The sequence below is a fragment of the Schistocerca gregaria genome, chromosome 6 (assembly GCF_023897955.1).
Source record: "Schistocerca gregaria isolate iqSchGreg1 chromosome 6, iqSchGreg1.2, whole genome shotgun sequence".
Classification (NCBI taxonomy): domain Eukaryota; kingdom Metazoa; phylum Arthropoda; class Insecta; order Orthoptera; family Acrididae; genus Schistocerca; species Schistocerca gregaria.
Window position 1 is genome coordinate 194038618 of NC_064925.1, and position 16138 is coordinate 194054755.

General features: G+C 40.5%; 1 protein-coding gene across 2 annotated transcripts in view; it reads right to left on the reverse strand.

The window, feature by feature from the left end:
• Positions 1 to 16138, reverse strand: part of LOC126277948 (hemicentin-2) — a 634557-nt gene that overhangs the window by 11934 nt on the left and 606485 nt on the right. For both annotated transcript variants that reach the window (XM_049977544.1, XM_049977545.1), the window contains exons 4-12: positions 12140 to 12479; positions 8922 to 9108; positions 8229 to 8605; positions 6709 to 7001; positions 5809 to 6127; positions 5071 to 5329; positions 4198 to 4609; positions 1785 to 1959; positions 317 to 516 (exon numbers count right to left, since the gene is read on the reverse strand). In XM_049977544.1, coding sequence (XP_049833501.1) covers positions 317 to 516; positions 1785 to 1959; positions 4198 to 4609; positions 5071 to 5329; positions 5809 to 6127; positions 6709 to 7001; positions 8229 to 8605; positions 8922 to 9108; positions 12140 to 12479 — 2562 coding nt within the window. The remainder of the gene's footprint in view (positions 1 to 316; positions 517 to 1784; positions 1960 to 4197; positions 4610 to 5070; positions 5330 to 5808; positions 6128 to 6708; positions 7002 to 8228; positions 8606 to 8921; positions 9109 to 12139; positions 12480 to 16138) is intronic.

The following is a 16138-nucleotide window of genomic DNA, read 5'->3' on the forward strand; positions in this document are numbered from 1 at the left end:
TTTATCCCTAGTTCAATTCAGAATGCCTCTGTTAGTGAACTGATCTACCTATTTACTCTACAGCATTCTCTAAAGCAGCACCCCTCAAAAGCTTTCATTTGCTTCTCGTCCATACTGCTCGTAGTCCATTTTTCAATTCAAGACGATAACTACTTCAGCAACCACTATTTCAGACAGCAATGTGTTTTATCACAACAAGAAAAAAGCAAATATAATTTACTAACACAAACATGCATGTGCAGTTAATGGTTTGGGTGGCCTACAGAAATGCTCTGATAATGGTTACTACATAAGATTTACTGTCAAGTTTACTCACATTCAGCACCATTTATGTTGTGGGCCTGCTGTGTTGGCTGCCCTCCATGGTAACCATAGCCATTTTGTGATGCATAAACAGGATTCTTTGTGGGGTCATCCAGAGCCAGATCAAGAGAATGTTCCAGAGCCTTATTCTCCATACCAGAAGGAGGGTAGTATGGAGGAGGCGGCTGCTGGGCTACAAGGCTAGGCCGAACACTGGAAAAAATTATTCTATGTTTCAGATGCTGTCTCTATAATACTACTAAGTACATAAAAACATTTAAATGTTTCTAATTTTCTATTCAGTTGATAATCAGAATTACACTGTTTGTGACTGAATTGTATTCTTGCTTGACATTGTATTTTACTGATATCTTTGACTGGACCAATGAAAATAATGTAATTACACAAAAAGATAACTGCAATAAAATGACAATCTCATATAGCTGAAGAAAAGAATAGGCAGGGTGTCAAAATTACATACAGATTCCTAAAAACAAAACTGATATAATTTTTATATACATGCAACTAACAATGATATTGCCTTTAAAATGTGTGTGTGTGTACGTGTGTGTGTGTGTGTGTGTGTGTGTGTGTGTGTGTGTGTGTAAGGGGGGGGGGTGGAAGGGGCACACATCACCAGCCAAGGAAGCCTACTTCTGTAAAGTTCACTAACAACCAGTTACAATTAATGCTAATTTACTCACATTGTTCACTACAGAAACTGATTAATTTTAATTTATGTAGACACCACAGTTTCTTTCCTTATACTACCTAACTTCTGTTATCATCTGCAGTTTCATACTCATACTCAGTAACTTAACTGACTTCAGAGAATACTATCAGATATCTTAATACCGGAAAAGTTAAAACTGTTCAATGCAAATATTGTTGCTAACTAAAATAGCAATTCACTGAATCATCATTCTCGGCCACTGATTTCCTGCATTTAAAAAATTGGAGCTCTTGGAATCACTCCACTGCATGATTTAATGTATTTGTATTTAAGTATGTAGCCAAGATGTCATAATAAATAATGAATGATGAATTTTCTTTTGCTGTACAGTGTAAAGTAATTTTTAATCTCTAGTTACTTCTGTAGAGTGGTCTTTACACCACTGTCTATAATTGTTCTGATCCTTCAACATCTGATATGAAATTACGATGTCAATAATCAAGCCAGCCAGAAAAACTTCTCTGGATGGTGGATGGCAGCAACAGCCCCAGCATAGATTTATGATAATCTAATCAAACCACATTACATGAATTCTTTGTCACCACAAATACGTATGAACTGATGAATGCTACTGTCAGTGTTCTCTTCTTTAAAGCAGTTAGAATTTCCCTTTTTCAGTTTTTTATGTTGACATGAAAATATATTATCAGTTGAAAGACCATACATTATGACTGAAATGTAGTTTTGAGATCCATAAAAGAATAAGTATTGCTGTCTTTTATTAAATTGATAGATTAATTATACTTACGTTGATGACTCCATCTCGTAATCTTTTGATTTTGTTTTCTTATTCTGATTCTTTTTGCAACGGCAGAAGATGAACACAAGGCCAACAAAAAGCACAAATACAATGCATGACACAATGATTGCAATAAGAGTAGGTGTTGCAATTGCTCCTGCCTTGTTTATGTATGATGGCCCAACTGCAAAGAAGGAATGAAAATAAATAAGTTATGCAATCCATAATGGACATTGAAAGAAGACACAGCTATAATACAATCATGAAAAAGGAAAGTAACACATAAATTCGTAAAGATAGAACTAAATAATAATATTAGCAGGAGGAAAATTCACTAAATGTGACATAAATACCAACTTATTTTTCAACATTATGGAAAGGATAGCTACTCATCATATAACGGATATGTTGAGTCACAGACAGGCACAACAAAAAGACTATTAAACACATAAGCTTTCAGCCAGAAGGCCTTCTTCTGAAATAGGCAAAACACACACACACACACACACACACACACACACACACACACACACACACCACTGTCCCTGACTGCCTCAGCCAGACAGGCCTTAGCAGACAGAGATAGTGGTCATGTTTGTGTGAGCTGTGTTTGCATGAATGTGTGAGTGTGTATGTTGCCTATTTCAGAAGAAGGCCTTCTGGCTGAAAGCTTACGTGTTTAGAAGTCTTTTTGTTGGGCCTGTCTGTGACTCAGCACCTCCACTATATTGTGAGCACTAATCGATCCTTTTCATAATATCGTCATTATTTCATCCTGGATTGTCCGTTGTTCAAACTATTTTTCAATTTATTCAAGAATAAATTAAGAGCAAGTCTGAATACTTCATTTATTTCCCAAATCATGCCCTTCATTGTGACATCACTAGATGAAGAGTTCGTTATTCACCTTCTTGAACACAGCATTGTCTACACATTTGCACCTTCAAGCTTCCTAACCAAATAATAATCAAAAGAAAAAAGATCTAGGCTGCATGTGAAATGCTTCTAAACCCATTATCAAAGGAATCAAAAGCAGTACAATAAATGTATGTTGCCTGTGGTATGTAGTAGTTGCACTGGTTTTAATTTAAGCTTTAATGTCCAATTTATCTTGATTCTGTAGCTTTCTTAAAATTGAAACTTCTTCCTGGCAGATTAAATCTGTCTGCCGGACTGAGACTCGAACTTGGGATCTTTGCCTTTTGCAGGCAAGTGCTCTACCAACTGAGCTACCCAAGCAAATAGAGCACTTGCCCGCAAAAGGCAAAGATCCTGAGTTCGAGTCTCGGTCCACCACACAGTTTTAATCTGCCAGGAAGTTTCATATCAGCACACACTCCGCATCAATGAGTGAAAATCTCATTCTTTCTTAGAATTCTTCAGTATCTGCCACTAAAATTTGGCATTAGTAGTTGTTTTGTTGCCAATACTCATTATACAGAACTCCTCCACTGTCAAAACGGTAGCAGTCATGTTTCTTTGCTAAGGGTGCAAGGCTGAAACTTTCCTGCTCAAGGAACTATAGAAAAACTAGAGCCTGGATTCTTCATGTTATTGTGTCTCAAAAGAAGGGGCCTGTCACACGTTCAAGCTGTGAAGTTCTCTCCGCTAAATGAATGAGCACTTGCTATATATATATCTGTGTGTGTGTGTGTGTGTGTGTGTGTGTGTGTGTGTGTGTGTGTGTGTGCGTGTGTATACAGCTTCTGCAACAGTATTATACTGTTCTTCAATATCTTGAAACAGATGTCTACTTGATATATCATTTGATTGTGTGTCTCAGTATACAAATTACTACAATAAACTTTGTTCTCTAAGCCGTCCTCCCTGCTTCCACATCTATGTGACAAGCACAGCTTCTCGAATCATATCATAGCACCTCTTCCATACTTTATACATTCAAAATGGAAGCTTATCTGAAAGCTGCACTCATTTGGTTCAAAACTTGAGCAGTACAGTTTATAAAAAGAACAAGCCATTTCCGAGGCTGCTTCTCACAAAATCACAATAATTTAAGTGTCTGTGGAGAAAATAAAGCTAATAATAGCCACAAACTAAAAAAAAAAAATAGGACAGTATTAATCAAGCACAGCTTCAATAATTTTAAAAGCCATCTGATCTAATTCTTCAATTATGCAAGTAACAGGTTTCAAAAGAAATAGTGGAAAATAAAAATATGACAAAAAAAATGACATGTGAGATGCTGAATGAAGGAAAGGGAGGTAGTTTTTTTTCCTCATTAGCCAAAGAATGTAGTAATAATATGTACTTCACAGAAATTCTTATTAATATGGCTGTCAATATAGGAAAATGAGAGAGACAAAGACAAAAGAGACGAGGAGTATCGTGCAACTAACTAATCCTTAGTTAATATTAATTTTGTGCCACAATTGGCCTCCACTTTTGTAATGGTTTCACTTACTCTCAGCTTCAGTGTAGTCACTACAGTGTTCTTGTTCTGCAGCAAGGCAGAGCTTGACACGCAGTCGAGGCCGGGGTGTGGAAGAAGTCTCCGCTCCTCCCCGGTTGTACTGCCGGCCTTCTCCAGGTGTTGTGATTGCTGCAGCAGGTGGTAAAACGAGGGATGCAAGTCGAACTTCACTCAGCTGACCACCAGCTAATGGCAGTCGCTCTACTGGTCGCCAATCGACACCCCCTGTCGTGGCTTCTACCACGCCCAACAGTCGTAAGCATGATGGTGCTGTCAGGACTGACAGAGTTCTACTTTCTGGGTCAAATCCCACTTGCTGTGGTGGAGCAAGTTTATCCACTTTCGTAGTTGCACGCACTTCTGATGAGTAATTGCTGTGGCCTTTACTGTTGACAGCACGCACCTTTGAAAGAGAATTTAAGTTAATTCCTTCCATGTTACACAAAAGAATTAATTATAAATGCTGTGATGCTTGGTGTTCCTAGCATGTGACAGTAGATACCAGGCAAAAGTTCAGGTTAAATGTTACAGACAATAATCTGCATTACACGATATGAACAACATGACAATACTTATATCTTCATTCTGCAAGCCATTATGAAGAATACTAGGGGAGTTATACATTCATATGTTCCAAAACATGGGCAAATCAGATTTGGACCACATAATGTTAGTACTGGACCCAAAGTGATAATACACAGTACATTATTTCTGTTATACCATATTATATGTCAGTGTCTTACATCACTTAAGGAAAACGTTGCATTACAGCATATTTTAATTTTTCCTCAGTTATAAGTTTAGTTTCTTCTGAGTTCAGAGGCAACAATAAAGTGATTAAATAGGATTAAATGTAAAACTTACTTTGAAAACGTATGTCTGGTGCTGTTCTAGTTCAGTCACATTGCAAGGATTATTTTTGTGGCAGTCCATCTCTTGCCATCCATCACTGTTACTTGCTCTCACAGGGACACCAGTTGTATGGCAATTGCTAGAAACTGCATCATTGCCAGATAATCTTTGGTATGACACGTAGAACTTTGTGTGTTGAAGACCTCCATCAAAGCCTGGCTCCCATCCTATTACTACATAATTTGGTCCAATTTCTGTGGCTTCCACTGATCTATTAAATGTACCAAAATGCATCATTAGACACAGTATCTATTTCAAGTTGCGCACACATTAAAAAACTCAGAAGACAGAAACAGAGAATACAAAAATTAAATTGTGACTACAAGCAGCAGCTCAGATTGCACTAGGAAACTCAAGAAAGATGTGCAGCTTTAGAGAAATCATGCTGCCCTTCCCTTGTATTGTAATTGCATCTTAAGTCCACCAACTCCTGAATAGTTTACAGGAGATCAATATTTTAATGAAATGTGGCAGTAATGCGCATTTTATTCAGTCATTTATAAGAGCTGAACTTACACCTTCTCAGTATTATTTTTCTTAATTATGCTGGAGATAGTCTACTTTTTCTTGTAAAGAGAGCAAATGGAAACCATAAACAAAAATGATAAAATGAATTTTGGAGAATCAAATCAAAATTTTAATTCATTTTACATACTTCCTACCCAAAGAATTACTCTCAGTTTAACTTACCTTGGGTGTTCAGGTAATCCTTTCGGCTGTAATCTAATGGCAGGTTTTATGGATCCAAGGCTGTTCGTTACTCTGCAGTAGTAATCTCCGTAGTCAGAGCTACGTATTTTTGACACACGAAGTATACTGGTGTAAGTGTCACGGCCTTCAGCTGTATTGTTGATCTCATAGTGACTGCTTGGTAGGAGAGTTGCAGTGTTAGTGCCATAGCTCCACTGGATTTCTGGCCTTGGATATGCTTGTACACGACATACCACTTCTGCAGTCTCTTGAGGATCATATGCAACCTTATCATACTGGTGCAACACAACTGGTGCATCTATGGAATGACATGAATATTGAAGTCACTGATGTGGAAAGTACTTCAGTGTCATGACATACAGTAAAATCAAAAGTAGAATGCAAATAGAAATGTTAATCTAGTGTTTTTTTATACAGTTGATCTTGTGTTCATTTATATACACCCTAGAATATATTACCACATGTAGATAAACACTGCCCTGCCAGCTCCTGAGTCATGAAAAATGTATTGCTTTAGCAACAAGGGCATATCTTAGACTAGTTAGTAGTATTCAGAAAATGCATGTTTACTATGGTTTTTCTTCCAGATAGTTACGACAATACTGCAATCACTAAATTGAATCAAAGTTTTAAAAAAAAAGAAGTCAGAGGCAAAAAGTAACCTCTTATGTTGATAAAACTATACTCATCATTGTGACAACAATTAGAAAAATGTATGCATGAAAGCTTACTTTTTTCAATAACAATATAAAAATCATGGTGATAATTCACATGTAAGTTACGAATTTTGAATCTTGCCTTAAAATTTACATTTTAGCCAATACAGATTTTAACTTAATAAGCAATTATACCACTACTTCATGCAGTTTATTAACTTACGTTCGATGAGAAGATGCATGCTGGATTCAGCACGCTTTACTTCATTTTCAAACACACAGGAGTAGACACCACGATCAGAAGGGATCAAAGTATTTCCGCCAGGTCGTTTGCTACCAACGAATCTTAATGAACTTTGCACAGTTACAACACCCCGTGGACCAACATTTTCATCAGTAGAGACTTCTAGGAGGCTAGAGTCAGGAGTCAGCTCTCTCCCATCTTTCAGCCATCGAACTACAGGTCTTGGCTTGCCTTGTGCATTACAGACTGCACTAAATTCTGCATCGCCAGCCCTGCACAGACAAATTTTCAACATACTGCAATGTACAGTACAGACAAAAAACATGTAAGTAGTCTTAACTAGAAAAATATTATAAAAAGAGACAGATTGCTACTCACCATAAAGATCACATGTTGAGTTGCAGGCAGGAACAATTATAATACTGTTACATATAAGCTTTCAGCCATAGCCTTATTCAGAGAAGAAAAAAAACACACACACACATTCACACAAGCAAACACACCTCACAGACTCATGACCGCTATCTCTGTCCACTCTAGCCACACTGCCAAGAACAGCTAGTCTGGCTGGAGTGGATGAAGACTATGATCATGTGTGTGTGTGAAATGTGCCTGCTTGTGAGAATGTGGGTGCATTTTTCTTTTCTGAAGCGGCTTTGTCCGAAAGCTTATATATGACAGTCTTTCCACTATGTCAGTTTGTAACTCAGTGTGTCATCTTTACAGTGAATAGCAATCTATTGTTGAAATTCCAACCTGGGGTTTCCACTGTCTGAGCTAGTCTTAACTAAAGTTACAGTAGTCAGACCCACAAAGAAACTGATCTACTTTCAGACAAATGAAGAGACTGCAGCAAAAGAAAATCTAAATAAACTGAAAATTAAGGGCTGAGAAATGGCAGTAAATACACAACATGCAGCAGTGACTAAATTCGGCAATAACAGTTATATAAATGACAACAAAAAGTATTAGTTAAAAGACTTATTTAAAACTTTACTTGAAAGAAGCTTATTTGCATAAACTGGGAGGATGCCAAAATTATAATTTAATAATGTACTACCACATTATTTGAAGAATGTCGACAGACTTTACATCAAATAAAATGTAAGTGTTTAAGGGAGATTCTTCTTGTAGAATTTTGTGCGGGTGTTCTTTGAGCTGTTTTAACAAAATTATTTGAATTACAGTCATCTGTATTTGTTCCTTTGTATGCAATTCAGGACTGTGTATCTGTCACATTTGCTAATTTTTATTTTGTTTTGTTTTATTTTATTTTACATTGATCTGACAATAAATTCAGAGATCAGAAGATTTAAGCCTATCAACAGTTTCAGAAGTTATATGAAGGAGACAGAATAATTAATACAGTGACTTTTCATTGCTTCAGTAACACAAAATATAAGTGGAACAAAATTAAACACACACACACACACACACACACACACACACACACACACACCAGAATTCTGCAAAAAGAGCAACTAAGAAAGAACACTTACCTTTTTGTTATGTGTGGCTGCAGTTTGGCAAGAAATCTTGGTGGCTGGTAAACCTCAAGTGTAACTGATGCTGGTTCCCCAGGTCCCATTTCGTTGGTGGCCTGGCACATATAGCGACCCTCAGAGAACAGTTGTGCTGATGGTATGCTGTACTTCGAGCCTGTTGCCAGCACTGTAACTGCATTTCCACCGCTATCACCTATGCCACTACCGCCACCGTCACGCCACCACCTGTACTGAGGCACTGGCCAGCCAGGAGGATTTGTTGAGCAAGTCAGGGTCACACCTGATCCCTCCTGTGCAACAGGACGATCTGGAGAGATGGAAGCTTGGCCAGGTCGGTGCCGCACCAGGAGCGATATGCTCGCATTCCCCACCTGCAATTTGAAAGATCAGATCGAATGTTTTTCTTTTAACTAACTCTCATACATTTCAATAGGAAATTATTAATAGGCAGAAACTGGTCAGTACTTGCTGTCAGGAGCCACACTTCCTAGCACTGGCAACAGAAACACTTGTAACTAACGATATTAATTGTAGCTTTTAGAATGGAACTATGCATCCTTCCTTCAAGGAGAAAAGAATGACTTCTTAGAAAGGGAGGGAGGTTTGGGTGGAGGTCACTTAGACCTCAGGTTGAGAGTGACACATCTGTTGTGTATTCAATATAAGAAGATTATTAATCCAACATACCTTCTCAAGCCGTCCTCTGCGGGGTCCTGATGGATTGAGGTAATTCACAGCTCTGCACGTATATGTACCAGCAGCCTCAGCTGTTATTCGGCTCAGCAAGAGTGTATGACCATTCTGACGAAATTCAGGGTGTCCCTCTCGTACCCACTCAACCGTGACAGGGGCTGGATTGCTTGAGACGTTGCATCTGAAAGGTATAAATATAAATTTCTAGTTACTTATTTCCAGAATCAGACTAAAAAATTCAGTGGCAGACATACAAAATGCAGTCCACAAATCACTTATATTAAATGAACAAGTTGAATTTATCATCATCTTTATCAAGTACAGAATGAATTAGTACAGTACTTTTTCCACAACTTTTCAAACTAAGGAAAATCAAAATGGCTGGCACATATGTTTTACGTTATTCTGGCTTACAATTTATCCACTGGCAAGTACAGCTCAACATTTTAACACATGTACAGAAGTAAAGTTCTCAATTTTTGCATTATTCTACTGCAGATGCTTCAGAACAACAAAAATGATTGTTTTTCTGATATTCGTAGAATTGTGTATTTTCTATGGTTTCCAGAAGATCAAACTATTAATCAGCATCATTAAACTGAGGTTCTTGCTCAACTCCATGAGAAAATAAGAAAAAGCGACCTAATTGTGGAAGAACAAATCATGAGTTCTGTACCAAGACAAGGCACTAGCTCATGCATTGTCTGTTAGGAGGTTACTAGTAAAGTACAGCATCTCAGTGTTAGACCACCCACATTATTCACCTGATCTACCACCATATGACTTATATATTCCTCGAGCTCAAATCTACATCAAAAGGAACAAGATTTCAGTCTGTTGAAGCAGTGAGAGAAAAAGCAGCATGTGCCATTAAGGAACTCACTGTTTTCATCAATGGAAAACTCACATGGAGCATTGGAGTGGGAGATGAGTATACTGAGGGTGACAATCACAAAATACGTATGCTTTTGACACAAAATGCTTTACAGCAGTAGTCCTGTTATTTTACAGCCACACCTCATACATTAAGATGCATCTGTATATCTTCATTTGAAGGGAATGACGACCAAGGAAATTGCAGAGGACATGCAGAATACATTTAAGGGCAGCACTCCGTCTTATGCAACACTGGAAAACTAGATCGCCAACTTCAGATGTGGAAGAAAAGTGTGGAAAATGCGCCAAGTAGCAGAAGGCATGTCACTGTTGCACGGATGAAACAGTGACAGCAATTCACAATACTATTTTGCAGGATTGTCAAACAAGGTTGCAGTACATTAAAACCACATTTGGAATCTCCCATGGGCATGCTCATGCCATTGTTGTGGATATTTTGGGAATGCAGGAAGTTTCATCTCAGTGGGTCCCAAAAGACTTGAGTGCAGATCAGAAATGGGAGCTATGTTGTGAAGAAATCGTCCACCAATTTAAAGTGGATGAAGACAGCTTTCTGCTAGATGCGTAGGAGATACTGTTTCAAAATAACAAAAGCAACACAGCATGAAATAGTCGCAAAAATGAATGTGGGACAAATGATGAACATATTCATTAGGACAGTGCAGCAAAATATGGCACTATTGAGCTATGGTAGAAGAGGACAGATGCAAGTGCCTTCGATAACAGCACAAAATAATCTGCAGTGCCTTTCCTGGGCTTGTGATTTCAGATGGTAAGAGTGGGCGGTAGGGTCTGAGTGTGGTGCAGACCCCAAGAAGCCATGGACTCAAATTGTTTACAAGGCACAATGCAAGCTGGTGGTGGCTCCATAATGGTGTGGCTGCATTTACACGGAATAGACTGGTCCTCTGGTCCAACTGAACTGATTATTCCAGAATAATATTTTCACTCTGCAGTGGAGTGTGCACTAATATGAAACTTCCTGGCAGATTAAAACTGTGTGCCGGACCGAGACTCGAACTCGGGACCTTTGCCTTTCACGGGCAAGTGCTCTACCATCGAGCTACCCGAGCACGGCTCACGCTCTGACCTCACAGCTTTACTTCCCCCAGTACCTTGTCTCCCACCTTCCAAACTTTACAGAAGCTCTCCTGTGAACCTTTCAGAGCTAGCACTCCTGAAAGAAAGGATATTGTAGAGACATGGCTTAGCGACAGCCTGGGGGATGTTTTCAGAACGAGATTTTCACTCTGCAGTGGAGTGTGCTGGACCGGATCTCGGTCTGGCACACAGTTTTAATCTGCCAGGAAGTTTGATCTGGTTATTAATTGGAAGTGGTTATGCTCAGTTACTGTGAGACCACTGCAGCCAAACAATGGTGGAATTTTTATGGATGATAATGTGCCATCTCACCGGGCCACAATCGGTTTGAAGAATATCTTGGACAACTGAAGTGAACGATTTGGTCACCCAGATCGCCCAAGAATGGATCAAATGGCCCTGAGCACTAAGGGACTTAACATCTATGGTCATCAGTCCCCTAGAACTTAGAACTACTTAAACCTAACTAACCTAAGGACATCACACAACACCCAGTCATCACGAGGCAGAGAAAATCCCTGACCCCGCCGGGAATTTGGAAGGTGCACCGAATTGTGCTCCGGCAACACTTCCTAAATTACAGACCACTACGGAGGAAGTCACATTCAGTATTTCTGCCGGGGACTTCTGAAGACTCGTCGAGTCCGTGCCACGTCCAACTGCTGCAATGTGCCACGCAGGAGTAGGTCTGTCATGACATTATGAGGTATTCCACGACTTTTGTCACCTAGTGTACCGGCAAAGGATGGGCACATACCTTATTAATGTCAACTAATAGGTGCCTGGACTCTTTTGATCAGATGGGGTCTGTTCGACTTTGTCCAAATTAGTTGGTTGCTTGGTTGGTCGTCTGGGGGAAGAGACCAAACAGCGAGGTTATTGGTGTTATAGGATTAGGGAAGGAAGTTGGCCGTGCCCTTTCCGAGGAACCGTCCCGGCATTCGCCTGGAGCGGTTTAGGGGAATCACGGAAAACCTAAATCAGGATGGCCGGACGCGGGATCGAACCGTCGTCCTTCCGAATGCGAGTCCCGAATTAGTCTGTCGGTCTGTTTGCAGGGGGTATTGAGAGCTCGGTTTGGGATGATGATTTGTCTCGGTGGGTGCAGGGGAGGGGACAGGGCGGGCGAGATGTGGTGGTGCCCTCCCTTGCCCCTCGATGACCGAGCCCTCGGAGTAGCGTGCAGGATCTGGGTGGGGGCGGCGGTGTCTCACCTGATCTTGACGGTCTCGCCCTCCTCGACCTCGCGGTGGCTGACGGTACCTCCGGCGCCGCTGTCGATGGATACCATGGGCGCGTACAGCACCTCGAGCAGCACGTCGGCCTGGCCCGGGCGGTCGAGCCCGTTGCTGGCGGAGCAGGTGTAGCGGCCTGCGTCCTGCAGCGTGACGCGCGACACCGTCAGCTGCTCGGTGCTGGCCATGACGCGGCCCTCGCGCGACCACTCAATGGAGGTGGCGCGCGGTCGCGCGTCCACGGAGCAGCGTAGCGTGGCCGTGCCGTCGCGCTCCACGCGGTACGGGTTCTCCGGGCCCACCTCCACGCGCGGGAAGTCTGCACACCGGTAACCAACTTCGCTCAGTCCTGCACTCAGGTGTTCAAATCACTGTCATCCTGGAAATAACTAAACGAACTCGTGCAAAACACAATACCTGAAGTTAAACTTCTTGAAACAGTCGCTGGTCCCTTCCAAACTGTATCGGCAGTCAGACAAGGAAGCTGTTTGCCTCCAGTATTATTCAGCTGTGTGAAGATGTTGAAAAATCAGCCAACCAGAGCCAAACAAAGATTTATTAGCCCTTCACCTAGGCACGCTACGGTCGCAGGTTCGAATCCTGCCTCGGGCATGGATGTGTATGCTGTTCTTAGGTTAGTTAGGTTTAAGTAGTTCTAAGTTCTAGCGGACTGATGAACTCAGAAGTTAAGTCCCACAGTGCTGAGAGCCATTTGAACCACTTTTGAACCGAGGTTTCGACGTTTGTAAAAAATCTTCTTCAGGAGTAGTGGCTCTGAAGATCTGAAGTAGATATTTTTACAAATATCGAAACCTGGGTCAAGGGCTAAGAAATCTTTGCAATTGGTTGGCTAATTTTTGAACCTCTTCAGATTTACACAGTTGCTTCCGGAATGAGATTTTCACTCTGCAGCGGAGTAAGTGCTGATACGAAACTTCCTGGCAGATTACAACTATGTGCCGGACCGAACTCGAACTCGGGACCTTTGCCTTTCGCGGACATAAATGGGAGGGAGGAGGAGACAGTGAGAGTAAAGAGGAAATGGACAGAGAAAGAAAATAGATGGAGATGGATAGGGAGAAGGGAGAGGAAAAAATGGACAGATAAAAGGAAAGAGGAGGAGATCGTCAGAGAGAGCAGGTTGAAGAACATGAACGGTGATATAGGGGAAGAGGAGATGGACACAAACAGGAAGGGGGAGGAGGTAGAGAGGCAAGGAGGAAATGGACAGAGAAAGAAAAAGGAGGGGGAGATGGACAGGAACAGGGGAAAGGCAGAAATGGAGAGAGAAAGGAAAGAGGAGCAGATGGACACAGAGAGGGGCAAAGAGGAGATGGTCAGAGGGAGGCGGAAGGAGGAGATGAGAAGATTCGAATACATACATACTCAGTCTTTTTTATATATATAAATAACTGCTTAACAGCGGGTAACATTGCGGGGCGGAGCTAGTATCACCTGGGTGGATGGAAAGAAACAATAAATCGTTTAGCTTTTGCAGACCAGCTTTTAATAATAGATGAAATCTCAGAGAACGCAAAGAAACGACTATAAATTCTAAAGGAGACAGACGAAAAGGTAGGTCTACAAACAGCATCTGAAAGAACAGAACAAATGACCAGTTAAAGTAACTCACCAAGTATTTCAGAAAGCAAGTATGGCAACGTCAAAAACAGACATCCTGAAATATCTGGGCGAAAATATAAACTTAAAAAGCCAAACAGAAGAAATTGAAAACAGGATTGAGGAAATGGGAAGATCAAACATGGACGTGAAGTATCTGAAAAATAACAAAATTTTCTAAAGATGTTAAATTAAGGAATTAAAATACAGATGAAAAACTAGAAACCCTCTATGCTCGGAAACACTACTTTTATCTCAATGCACAAAAAGGGTCAGAAGATTTGGGAAAGATGGAAAGAAAAATCTTAGAAATCTTAGGTCCAATTAAGAACCTTTTTCTGGACTAGATATGGAATTGTACACTCTATGGGCACGAAGGGAGAATGAAGGACGACTACTAGCAAAGAAGATCCATATATTCTTAGGAAAACAGGCAAAGAAAATGAGTGGGGAGCCAAGACAAAAAAAGGGCTTAGAAAAAATACAGTTAGGACAGATGACCTTACTCAATCAAATTCAGACTAGAGGCCAAGAAATTCAAACGTTTTGAAAAAGATAAAACAGAAAAGCAACTGGGCTCCAACGGTAAGATGAGAGGAAAAGAGCTCATTCTGAAAATGAAATTATTTTGGAGAAAGACGCCACACACCGTCAGGCGGCTTGCGGAGTATGGATGTAGATGTAGATAGATAAATTAATAATTATCTTGGAGTGGCACTTAGCTGTCCCGAAATGAAATTTAAAAAAGATCATTAAATTAATCTACAAAATGAAATATTAACGGCCGTTTTTCGAAGAGAACTGACGACATCTCTTTACCTACCATTAGGTCACGGTCTCGGTCTCTTTGCCTTTTCTTCTCCCTTTCTTTTTCTCATACGTGAAGGACAGCTCGCTACCAACATTGGTTAAACCGAAATAACATGCCGAACTCCGTAGCAGCATTGTCCCAGATCTGGGAATATGCTGTTATTATTCGTTCGCAATGAAGGAGATAGGTACGACAAAAAAAAAAAAAGATAAATCAAACGGCCACCTCTTCGTAACGTTCGAGATACCAAAACTGTTACCAAATAGGGAAAAAACAGATTTTATTTAAGCTTAGGAACAAATTTATTGAGGAGCTAAATCATTTAGATTTTAGCATCGAATATTGTACAGAAAATTCGGCATGTTTAATAACATTTGCGGCGAAAATAATGTGAAGTTTACCAATCCTAAATAGCAACACAACTATGGGAGTAGTTAAGCGGTCTAGGAGACTGGCGTTATGTTGTAACATTTTGGACAAAATCGTAAGGGTACCACACCATCGACGATTATAAAATTAAATGACAACTTTTTCTCGCACAGATAATATTTGAAGAAATCATTATCGAAGACCGTGAAATACTACCGGCTCTCCCAACCGTTTTTCATGTCGTCAATAACTTCGGTTATTTCTATACAGCTACATACCAACTGCCAAATGATGTTTTGCCATTTGGGGTTTAGAGGCGAATTCTTATTTCGTATTGTTATCTCCATGTCAAGAGACGATATTCCCACTGAGGCATTATACCGAAAAACAGTACTGCACTTATTTTCACAGGAGCACGTTATTTTCATGGAAGCACGAATACTGTATAATTCGACACAGGGAGCACGTAGTACGCGCTTCCGTAAACAGATGGCGCGCAGTGCTGGCAATTAGCTTTAGTTGTTATTTAAGTCACTGCTTATATTGTAGAAATCTTTCACTTTCCTGCTTTGAACGGGAAAAAGAGATACGGCAATTCCCTCCGACTGGTAATTATTACCTTTGTAACTGAAAATTAATACAGTAACAATGCCCAAACACATCTGCGTTTGTGGAATGGGATGCGGAGCATCAGACGAAAAAAAATACCGTATATGAATAGCGTACGTTCCATTCCTTCTTTGGTATTGAGCATTGTTATCACTTTAACTGGTTACCTAGAAACAGCAGGTGCAGAAGAATGGAATACATTATTTTCTAAGTTTGTTCATGCAGCGTTAAAAAGATACGCTTCGGACATAAATTCCTTCTGAAAATGGTACCCTCTCGTTTCTCACACAGTTATGAAAATCTTTAGTACAAAACAGCATTCCTTCAGTTATTAATTCAGAGGTTATTATGGTCCACAGACCAATATGTCACTTGCTAGGTAAAAGAAACCACCCAGCGTTAAGCCAGAAAGCACACGCAAGGTTCGGCCTGAAAGACCAGAAGCCTGAGGCATGTGTGCACTAGCGCATCACAACCATAGCTCATTCGATATGCGCCCGTGTTCACCAGCGCTTGGCGAAGAGCAGATGAACCGATATCCGTAGCCTGACGTGAGTCTACCGCTCTGG